This window comes from Chenopodium album, chromosome 22 (genome assembly GCF_948465745.1).
Source record: "Chenopodium album chromosome 22, dcCheAlbu1.1, whole genome shotgun sequence".
Classification (NCBI taxonomy): Eukaryota; Viridiplantae; Streptophyta; class Magnoliopsida; order Caryophyllales; family Amaranthaceae; genus Chenopodium; species Chenopodium album.
This window is the reverse complement of record NC_137855.1, coordinates 18,439,167-18,451,501: the sequence shown is the minus strand read 5'-3', so window position 1 is coordinate 18,451,501 and position 12,335 is coordinate 18,439,167. Positions and strand designations below refer to the sequence as shown.

The 12,335-nt window shown below is 32.2% G+C and overlaps 1 protein-coding gene across 2 annotated transcripts; it reads left to right on the top strand.

Annotated features, from left to right (window-relative positions):
* The first annotated feature begins 976 nt into the window (after positions 1-976).
* LOC145606342 (uncharacterized) lies at positions 977-11,648 on the top strand. Of its 2 annotated transcripts, XM_081662354.1 has the most exons (6): positions 983-1,113; positions 4,127-4,198; positions 4,440-4,705; positions 5,334-5,545; positions 10,633-10,897; positions 11,134-11,648. In XM_081662354.1, the coding sequence occupies exons 3-6, from the start codon at positions 4,442-4,444 to the stop codon at positions 11,428-11,430; spliced, it is 1,038 nt and encodes a 345-aa protein (XP_081518480.1). In that variant the 5' UTR covers positions 983-1,113; positions 4,127-4,198; positions 4,440-4,441; the 3' UTR covers positions 11,431-11,648. The 2 variants fall into 2 exon arrangements, with proteins under 2 accessions (XP_081518479.1, XP_081518480.1); XM_081662353.1 differs by lacking the exon at positions 4,127-4,198 and having other exon boundaries at positions 977-1,113.
* Positions 11,649-12,335: the final 687 nt, after the last annotated feature.

Genomic DNA, 12,335 nt, shown 5'->3' with positions numbered 1-12,335 from the left:
CCATTTATTAATAAATGATACTAAAGAGCTTATTTCAAATAAAATGATAATATGAATAATTGAGGAGATGTATGATTAAGTTTCATAAAATTTAACCTTTTGATACATAAACATATTATGAAATTTTGGTTTTATTGTTTCTTAAGCTGGGTTGGCAATTGATTGATTTTAAAGCAATCTACAACTTTACGTTATTCAATTCACCCAAGGTGATGATATCGGTAATTATGGCATTTATGGGGTATAATCAATTTCAATGTTAATGAGTGCATCTATAACGAGTTCAGATACTCTTTGGGTCAAGACTATTGCAGATTGAATCCTATTTTGGTGGGAGCAAATTGAGATCATGAATATTAGGTTTAATTAATATTGTGACTTGGTTATGGTGACCATTACCACATGTTATAATAGAAAGCTAGTCAATTTTAGGCATTTTCAGGGATTGATTTAGAATATTTTTACCCTAAAATTATAAGGTCCCACTTACTCTCTTAATAATTGGAGTTTATAGATCATATACCGATTGAAATAGAATACCCCTACGGATGTATTCTATTAACTTAAATTTTACTTATTTGAATTTATCCGAACTTATTGAAACTTGTTTTAGCTATAATTTGAACTTAAGTTACCCTTATCAAAACTTAATAAATTTGAAATAAATGAAAATAAGGTGAATGAAACAGACCTACTCCTTTCTGTGTAATATTTGATCTGATTTTTGTGACACAAATGATGTAACTTAAACAAGAGGTTTTTTTTTTTTTTTTTTTTTTTTTTTTTTTTTTTTTTTGGGGGGGATATTATTCTAAAAAAAAAAAAACCCCGTAACAACTTTTATAAAAATAGGGGTTCCTCAAATGTTGACTTATTTACGAAAGTGTTATATCGACTATTATGTAGATTAATGTATTTTCTCAAAAAGGTTATTAATATATATGCTCATTGCAATTTCTGTTCTTTTTGTGCAGTCCGGCAAACAAAATTCAAAAAAATGAAATTTCTGCAAAGTACAAGTGAGATTTTGAGTTGACTTTCATATTTTTTTTTGGCCATGCATCATATCTTTCAAACGGGGTACTAATATTCATCGATCGATCTTCTCATAAGGTTTTCCTCTTCCCTTTTCAACTTTTTTAAAGAACTGCTGAATTTGATTATTTTTCCGTCCAATAGAATAATCAGCCTTTATTTATTTTCAAATTAAAAATCTTTGTTTCCACTAATGCAAATTACTGGGCAATACATTTCAATCAATTTTAATATCGACATTTTGGTTAATTTAATTTCGTGTGTTCATTGTAGCTTAATTATTAATCAAATCAAGTGATATAGTAGTACAGTACTATTTAAAAAATTAAAAATTTTAAGTGATACAGTTTAAGCGAATTTTCTTGTTGGTATTTATTTTTTGAAAGCAATTTTTTTTGTTTGTATTTATATTATTATGCATGTTATGGAGAAATTAGAAAATTCATGAATTCACCAAAACTGATTGATTTGATTGAAATTTATCCTGCAAAAAGAAATCAACAAATGACTATGAAAAATTAAAATAAACAAATTGTGTTAAAGCTATATTAGGTAGGCTAAGATATAAGTCTCGTTTGGCTAAACATAGTTGTGGGAGTAGTTGTGGTGGTAGCCATTAGTAGTTGTTGCTATGAAAGATAAATAATTGAAGTATTGAGTTTTCGATAAACTAGTTGTTAACTATGTATCACTATTGTACCAATATCTTGCCAAACACTTAGGGTGAGTTTGGTGTCGTTGTTGATTTATGCTTTTTGGTTTTATGTTATTCCAAATCATATGATGTATGTCATATAATGGATTAAAAAAATCAAACTTATTTAAATTATAATAATTGTAAAAACTCACAATTGCAAAGTGAACATGCGTTTTTCTTGTTTCCTGTTTTATTTTGGTTTTTTATTTTCAAAAACTCTAAAAGCTGGAAAAAAAAAAAGGTGCGAAACAAGCCCTTATTATTTTTAATTATTTGTTTAACTAGGTCCAATTGCTAAGAGATACTCAAAAGCTAGTACTAAACGTACCCATTGGCATGCTTGGATCGAGGGAGATGTATGTATAGGGTAATCAAAGTCACACTAAGTAAAATGAAAGTGAATATAGAGAAGAAAGGTATAGTGATGCTGTGATTTTAAAGAAAATTATGTAGTAATGGTGTAGTATGAGGTGACGAAAGAGGAACCAATATCCTTATTTTAGTGGTAATAGTTACACTGGGGGGAGGGTCTATTACCCTCGTTATGAGAGTTCCATCTCTCTCTTTTCCTCATGGCACAACTATCTTATTTCATTTGTAAACACCCTGCCTCATACAACACCACCTCTGTTTGACTCTTATTACCACCTTAATATATTACCCCTAATCCAAACATGGCCTAAGTGTTGATACAGGTACATGTCTAGATGTCAAACATGACCTTTTAAATTTCACATAAAGAAGTTGCTCTCACTTATTCTAGTTTAATTGTAACACTTATATTTAGGCTCTGTTTGGTAATTAGCTTTTAGCTGATTGATATAACTTAACTTGTTTTCCTAGCCGGTTAAATAAGTTTATTTGACTAGCCAGTGGTAAATAGCTGATTTTGTAAAAGTGTTTGGTAAATAGCTATTTATTATTAGTTGTTTTAGTGTATACATTACCCAAAAAGCTAATTCTTCAGTAAGCGAATTGCAAAAGAGCATTTTGGATCCAAAAAGCTCTTTAAATAAGCTATTTACCAAAACACCAAAATTAGCTTTTTTAAATGGTCAAACCTTCAATAGTGCTCAATGAATTTAAAGCTTCTCAAAAAGCTCTTCACCAGACAAGGCCTTTATGTCCTTCGTATTTTAGTTGACACACTTAGATTTTTGGGATGACGGATTGAAAATGAGAGAGTTATATTAACATCAAATTTATAAATAAAATATAAATGTACAACAAAAAGTTAAAATTAACATCTTTTCAGTGTGTGTAGTTCAACTTATCTATTTACGTTGACGCTAATGGAACAAAACCTATAGTTAGGAGAATAATTATCCCATTTTCTGACAAATGCAATGACTTGGTTATTTTTTTATTTGCTGGACTACAAATTATTTATTTATAATAATGGCACCTATTCATTTCCCTCAAGTTCTCCCGGACCCCAGCCATGCTCACTCCCTTCATCTTGTCTTGATCACTTTGAATCTTATCCTATACCCAAATTACTTTTAGTTATATAAGGACTGAATTAGCAATAGCTTTGGAAAGGGTCTTAAGTAGATGTGTGAAAATCTAAGGCGACAACCAATTTTTGAGGATCAAGCCTATTCCTGCTCCTGGCCTCAAGAACAACTTTGGCTTGCATTATATTATCGAAGGGTGCATAACCTTCTATGGCCTTGCCTCTTCCAAGAAGCAATTAATATTCCCTGCCTTTTCTTATCTTGTGATGACTCTTGTTGTGACCAGCCTTATAGACACTAGTCATGGTCATTGCCTTGCGTTTTTTGTTCCTCTTTAAACTGCCTTTTCTGTTATATTGTGCTTCTAGATGATAGGAGGTCCAAGTAGTCTTTCAACAGCCTCCACTTCTTTGGTTTCGGCTATTGCTGCATTTATAAATTACCTTGTTAATATCACCCCCACCCCTCGCCCCCTTGGTGAACAAGAATTGTTTAGGCCAGCTTGTTATCACTTATGTTTGTTATTTCACCAATACCGGGGCATTTTAATTCTAGCACTCGTTGGGGCCTTGACTTCTTTTTTGGCCTTGTTTCCTTACCCTCATCTTTCTTCCTCCTGAGTAAATAATATTCATGGTCATGATACATTATTTATATTTTGTTTTACATATGTGACTGAGTTATGATGATGGTGATGATAAGTAACTTCCCATGCCTATCTCTAGGAACAAGTTTTGTTTTTACACATACTATTGGTACCTAATATATTTCGTTAAGCTGTTTTTTTCTAATAAAGTAACAGTAAGTCCAGTAGTAGTAGCATAAGTTATTCAGATGTTTTCAGCCCTTGAAATTTCTTTTCTTATTTTGTGATTATTAGGTTTGTAGTATTGTGTATAGTAATAAGCTAAGGAAAGTGTTTGTATAATGTCTACAGATGGAAAAAAAATGTAAAAAACAGCAAGTTATTTGCAGTAATGTGTCAGAGAAGCTAAAGCAATTTCAGAAGGTATTTTGTGCTGAAGATGTTTCATCTTCACTAGCATTAATCTTTCATAGACTAAAACTAGGTGCTTAGCTGGTAAAGCCAAGAAATTATTCCAATGCATCATATCCAAATAAGTAAGAGAACCTTTTTACAGTACCAAATAACGAAGTGAATCAAAGAAAGTTGAAAGAAGAAAATCTCTTAGCCTAATATAACTTGTAGTCTATGCCTCATTTTTAACATTCATAAAAAAAATTCTTAGGCATGTTGAAGAATGTTGGAGTGATTGTACTCGTTGTCATAGTGGTGACAAGTATACTTCAGTACAACTTGCCACCATCACCACGGATATGTGGGCTTCTGGATGGACCACCCATAACCGCACCAAGGGTGAAGCTGAGAGATGGTAGATATTTGGCCTACAAAGAGACTGGTGTACTAAAGGAGAATGCCAAGTTCAAGATCATATTTGTTCATGGTTTTGGTGGTTCCAGGCATAGTGTAGCTGTTGCAGCTTACCTTCCTGTGGTAAATTTTCAGTTATTCTAAATTTCTAATTGTTAATGTTTTTAATTCTATTGAAATCTAACAATATCTTCATGATTTAGTTTCTCAAGTAATGTGGTAAACTATACATTGTGATTAAAAAAAATGTTAGAAGCTGGATTTCATCGTTGAGTACTAACATATTTTAGTAAAGGGCTTCTTTTTGAAATACATGATGTTATGTATTTTCCAAAAATCATTCATGTACAATATATTGAAAATCGTGTTATTAGCTTTTACATAACCGCCTTCATCGTGGGTACATTGTCATCTTGTGGATAGTTACACTAAATGCTCATTTGTTTATAATGAATGGACTTGTGGACGGTGTTATAACATTGTCACATATAAGTGCTCCCAGTTCATCTCATTGATTTGCATATCACTCTTGCAAATTTATTACATATAGTTTTATTGTGTATTTGGCAAAATCTCTTGAATGTTTGGTAAAGCAAACTCTAACATAGGATTACTACTGAAAGAAAAAACTACTCAATTTTGTTCGCTTATCTTGTGATGAGTTCCTGTCATTAATGTATTCCAGAAAAATGTCCTTTTTATTTCAATACAAGAAAGGCTCTTATAGCCACCCCCCTTTCTCTCCTCGCAGGAAGTCGTTAAAGAGTTGGGATTGTATATAGTGTCATTTGACAGGCCAGGTTATGGAGAAAGTGATCCTGATCCAAAAAGAACATTGAAAAGCATGGCTTTTGATATTGAAGAGCTAGCTGACCAGCTAAATTTTGGGAACAGATTTTATCTGATTGGGTATTCCATGGGTGGACATGCAGTTTGGGGTTCCCTCAGATATATTCCCCACAGGTACTAATTTTTATGCAATGCATTGTATATATTCTTGTTGACAGTTATATTTGTATTACTAACTAAAGAAAATGTTTGAAAAAACGCAACAATTAGAATGAAATCGCCTAACTATTCACATTGCATGGTCAATCAACATCTCTTACTAGGGCCTAATTTTCGTATGTAAAATTGACCTTTTACTCAACTTTAAATTAATTCATAATGAGAGTAGAAACAAATATAAAATTCCACGGCAAAGTTTCCATGCTCATATTCATTTTGTAAATACATTTATATCTGGCCTTCATAACTTTGAAGAACTTTCACATGTAATACTCCTTATTTGGTTCACCATTTTTTGATACATGAGATATAAGTCTGCAAAAATTATAAAATCAAAATAATATGAATTAAATATAGATTTACTAATATGATAATATTAGGTACAATTTCTAATGTTTATTTAGTAATAAATTTTATGTTTAGAATAAATAACTAATCGCATTGAATTCTAAATTGAGGATCATTAGAGGCTTCATCTTAATCGAAGACAGGTGTGGTGGGAGTGGAACAACACAAACTTGTGAAGTTGTGATGTGCTTGTGCTTGATGTTTATTTTCTAGATTGGGAAGTATTTCGATTTTTCTTTTAAAGAGATTTCCGAGAATTGTTTTGACTCATATATACACACACACACCCTTAAAAAAGTATACCTATAAAAAGCCATAACCGCTGAAGCCCTCAAAAAGGCAATGCCATTTTTACCCTTAGTTAATTGGGATGCCTCACACTACTATATCCTATCTCAGTGTGGCATGTCCTCTCTACACCATAGGTGCTGAAAATCCTTGTGTAAAATGAACGACCAAAAACAAAATACTCAACCCAAAGTATCCCCATTATCAAATTCATTGCCATTAACAAATCCTCCCACCCTTCTTCTATATGTAGTCCATATGTTATTTGTTTCAACATCTCATACCACTGCATTCCATTCCTCTTCTCCTATTCCTTGATACATACGTGCATTACCGTACCATTCATTTCACTTAGCAAGGATTTAAACCCATCTAATGCATGCACATACACAAATTTATCATTTATAGCTATCTAAAATACAAAATAGATAAGCGTATTGTAAATAAGAGTTATTGTTAGCATATTCTAACCGAGCTGCTCTTATGCATATCTTGAAACACAACTAACTAATAATGTAAATGAATCATATCAGCCTAGAGACAAAAGATGTACCTAAACATGTTTTTCATTTAAAAGACATGTTTACTTTTATAGGAGCTCTAATCAAGCAATTAAGTGCATTGTCAGTTTCATGACCACTCAAAGGCATTAAATTCTTTCAAGAACTCTTTTTTTTACAGGAAAAAACCCCATGAAAAAAATCCTACCTTAGTTGATTTTGAACTTTTGAAATATTTACCACTAACTTAAATAATAAACTGCCTCTTAGACTCCATCTACTTTATACATATCTTCTTATTTCATTTTTTATTGTATGATATCTTCTTATTTCATTTTTCATTTTTTAAACCTAATCAAAGGTGGCTGGATAGATTAGGTTTGCAACTTTTTAGGATTTTTTTTTTTTTTTTTTTTTTTTTTTTTTTTTTGGGAAAGATTTGGGACGTGTATGCATGTAGCATAGCATTTTCGATTAATAATTACCCAAGGTACTTTACCATACCAGTAAATAACTTATGATAAATCATAACACACACTAAAACTGATTCCAAACAAACAACGAATTCATTGGCTTACACCTTAAAAGAAGTCATCATAGATTCATAGGTACCTGATATTCTAAAATCATTGTTGATCTTAAAATAAATTAACTCATTACATAGATTAGTAACACATGATGTGCTTTCTAGGCTATAACAACCTGCTATTTGAATTTTATAGACATACGTTTGATTTAAACCTTGCAACTATTGCTGCTTAGTTTGGCTACATACCATTAATCATTCTTTCTAAACAAACCTTTAAAGTATTACTAACCATAAACATACCTTATATCAGCACAAGTTTTAATTTGAGGATTACATTCGTTAAAACTTTATAGATGGTCATAACAGAACAATCTCTTCTTCAAAAATAGAAGGGTTGCATGGGTTATATATAACCGTGGAACCTTCTCCCACTGACATCTGCTTTTTTATTTATTTTTTTTTTCTTTAACATTGTTTTCAACAATATACCGTGCGATTCGCTTCCATTGAACACAATTCTAAGTATTCCATCTTCTGTTGACCACTTGGAATATGAATTTTGTTTTTCGGGGTATCCCACGAAATGCTCACGAGAATGGTACATATTGCTAAATATAATACATAGTGTTATACTTAGGGCTACATATAAATTTAAATTGTGCTCTAAATGAAATTTTTTTTTTTATTTTTTATTTTTTTTTTAAATTTTTTTTTATTTTTTATGGATGGGTTCTCTTCACCTCTTATTAAGCGTGAACTTAATTGAATTTATTAGACCTTATTGAACTTATAAAACCCTATTGAAATTATTAGGCCTTATTGAACTTATTAGACTTTATTGAAATTATTAGAATTTATTGGCTCTTATTGAAACTTATGGACCTTGTTAAACCTTATTATTAGACTTTATTAGAACTTATTGGAACTTATTAGACCTTATTTAACTTATAGAATCTTATTAGACCTTATTTAGTTTATTGGAACTTATTAATTCTTATTGAATTTGTTTGACCTTATAAAACTTATTAAACATTATTGTAACTCATCTTAATACATAACTTATGAAAAACACAATATGAAGAACCACACCAAAATACTAACAAAACCAAACAATTGTTAAACTGTGAAAAGGATTTTCCATTCATTCAACTAAGGTAGTAACATTACGCATGGACACATAAATTATTTTATTAATTTGGGTCTTAACGCATACATCGCGTTAATGTATAGTTTTCTTGAGTGGCTAAGGGGGTCAGACTACAAATGAACTCCTTATACCTGGCTAATATCCATGTGGAGCAGTATTAAGCTATGTTATATGGACTTAGGTACTAGTGTTGGACATGGGTATGTGTGCAAGTGTGCAGCTAAATTGTGAAACTTTTCCATGATTTTTGCCTAAAATTAAGTGTCGAAGTGTCTGTAACATAGGTGTTAAGTATTTTGACAATGTGACCAATATAGGGACAACCTATGTTACTTGGACTCGGGTACCCATGTCCGACACGGGTATGTGTCTAAGCGTCCGACTCGGCTTTTTTGTGAAAAATTTCCATGATTTTGAACTAAAAGTGAGTGTCCGGTGTCATACCCATGTCCGAGTGTCGAGGGTCCGACATGGGTACGTGAGGTTAAATGAAGAGTCCGAGTAACATAGGGGACAACCACATTCTATGTCCCTTGCAATAAACATCTGGGGATGATCTTTAGTGATCTAGTAGCACTTTGACAAGGACACAAAACCTCTTTAACTGTATAAAATGTATCAATGAGAAGTTTATATGGCTTCTTTATGTATAGAGAAGTTTCCATTGTTGATTATTGACTCCCTACCTTTGTTTTGATTACCATCCTCTTATGGACCATAACTTCTTAAAAATCCATGTCATAGAAGGAACAAAGAAGGTTAACAAGTCATAATTCTAATCTAGGAAGCGATGACCCATTATTTATATTTCTTTGCACTTTGGCCATTGAAGAGCATACAAACTTCATAATTAGGTGTAAATTCAAATTCTCAAAGTTCCTGCCAATTGAGCATTTAGGTTGACATACAGTGCTCCAAGTGACTAGTTTTTCCTTTATAGCCTTCTTGGTTGTTTGATTGTCCAACACTTAGCCCTAATTACTTACTCTTCAAGTCTCAGTCAATAGCCTGCATTGAGCGAAAGAAAGCGGTTTTTTTTATTGATTATTTATTTTAATTTATAAAAGGAAGTTGTAGGGTAATTTAACCTTCAAAACTATACCATAAGCCTAAGAAAACTTTTGAAAAGCTTTGAAGAGCAATTAATGAAACATTGTAACATTTCCCAACCAAAACCTTCATCATTATATCTAATCTTGTAGTAGAATTCCAATTTGATGATAAGTTATGTGATGGTACCACAAGAGACGTTTGTGAGCACCTCAGAGTAAACCTAATGATGTGATATTTTAGTCTATCATCACTCTGTAAGTGATACCTCTTAAATGGCTGTATGTTCATTTATACCTATGGTTAATGGCATTCTTGAAATGTTTTGTTTGATATTACTTGGTATTCTTGGCCTTATAGTAATGGACTCATATCAAGCTTAAATTACCAACGAAAAAGTGTGGTTTTGGAAAATTGCTACTTGAGAGTAAAGACTTATAAATTTAAGGCAGAACAATTGCCTGTGAACAGTTCAAATATAGAGTAGAAAGTATATGATATATTTATTCAATTAACGATAGGACATACGAACAAAGTGTTGACTCACTAGGTAAGAGACTTACCTTAGATCATAGAAGTCTAAGGTTCGAATCTTACCAAGTGGGGGTACTTGGCGGCATGGCTTCCCTTACCTTAAACAGGGTTGGGTCCTCCTTACCTAAAAAAATAAATAAATGACGATAGGACATTAACATCAATGTCAAAATCTTATGCCTTTAAAGGTGGTCTTGCTTTGAGGTAATGGAGGCTAATGCACATAGCTTGATTATGCGATAATAAAGAGTCTGTTACTATTGACCATTTGGACACACAAAGACCACTATCCCTCCATCTATCCCAATTTAGTTTGCCTTTTTTATAATTGTTAAGGACCCACTATTGTTAAGTACTTCATTGTCTTATGTTTAGCTTATCGCCTTAAATGATTTGTAAATATGATGTGATGGTCTTTGATCCTTTGAATGAGCTAATCTTTACACATTCTATTATATTGTGTCAACACCTAAGGATTTTATTTTATAATTTTGTTAGCCAATGGATTAAGGCTTTGATTGATTGATTGATTGTTAGCCAGTGGAAATGGACATATATTCTTATGCTGATGATTGATTGTTATCCATACAATCATACTATATGTGGACAATATTTCATGCAATAGTATTCTGGTATGTTGTTGCAGGCTAGCAGGAGCAGTGTTGTTATCTCCAGTTGTGAACTACTGGTGGAGTGGCTTCCCTGAGAGCTTATCTAATGAAGCCTTTCGACAACAACCGGTAGAGGATCAATGGGCACAAAGGGTTGTTCACTACGTTCCCTGGCTTACTTACTGGTGGAACACTCAAAAACTTTTTCCTGGTTCTAGTGTTGCTGCTGGAAAAGCTGTATTAAGTCAACAGGATATTGAAATTAAACGCAAGAAGATTAAACTTAGATCCAATCACATGGTAAAGCTAGCTTCTCTCTATGCTTTAGATTAACTATGTACAAGGTATAAGTTTGGTTAAATTGATTTGGGTTTGGATTTGCATAATGATTTATATCTATCTATAATGTCAAAATTAGATACATTGGATATTATAGCGTCAAGACTCAAGATTAGTAGTTATTTCTAGTGCCTGTTAAACACTATGGACTCACTAGGATAATATAACTAAGGTGATCAAGAAGTTTTTTTTAACAGGAGCAGGTGAAGCAACAAGGAGAATATGAGTCACTCCATCGTGACATGATGATTAGATTTGGGAGTTGGGAATTTAGTCCGATGAACCTAACAAATCCCTTTGAACAAAAACAAGGATCGGTACATTTATGGCAGGGTGATGAGGATTTCCTTGTACCTGTCACGTTGCAAAGATACATTGCCCAAAAACTTCCATGGATTCAATACCATGAATTAGCAAGGGCAGGACATTTGTTTCCGTATGCAGAAGGTATGGCTGAAGCTATTCTCAGATCAATGCTACTTGGTGAAAAGTAGAAATTTCAGTGACCATGATTGGATTTGTGCATTTTGGAAAATAACTATACTAATAGTCGCTTCTTTCATTGAATACATGGCTATGTTGTTTATATTAGGTTATCAATAGTTTTTTGAAATTTAATACCATATAAGTTTTAAGATTTCAATGATAGCAATATCTATTGCTACTTATACACTAAACCCAAAAAGGGAGAGCAATGTGACCTAAAAAGCTAACTGACAAGGCATCTAATATTACACCAATAAAGCATGTATGTTTGTCTAATCTATGCTAATATTTAAAAGCAGAAAAATTTGCCAAGTCATACAAGTTGCTACATGTCACCATATAAATAATGCTCACTCTAATTTGCCATCAAACGTCACGCCCAACAATAATCTAGCTAGTTTAATTACTCTTTAAATGTAATCGTGCACTATTACACATACAAAGATTAAACCTTAAATGTAAACAAACGATCATATGAATTGAATAAATACCAAACTCAATACTAAAATACTAACAAACTCCGCATTCAATAGTGAGACCAAAATCATGAAAAATCAAAGACAAAATTACATCCAATTAACAAGTATAATAGATTAAGTTTAATCTAACACACTAGGTAAGTAAGAATTAAAGTAGGTTATGAATTAGGAGTATATGACAGAATAAAGTAGATAGGGACTTAGGGTCGAATCCACAGGGAAACAAGTCTTTCTATTCCTAATTAATTAATTTAATCTAAACTAACAAGTAACCAATTCATTATTATGTGAAAGTTAAACTAAAAGTAACACAATTAAACTAAGCTGTAACACCCCAATAATTCTCTCTTTAAACCTGTGAGTACCCTGAACAATATCCAAAAGAGTTACTGGCGTGCTACCGCCACGTGTTCAAACGTTAAGACTATATCAGA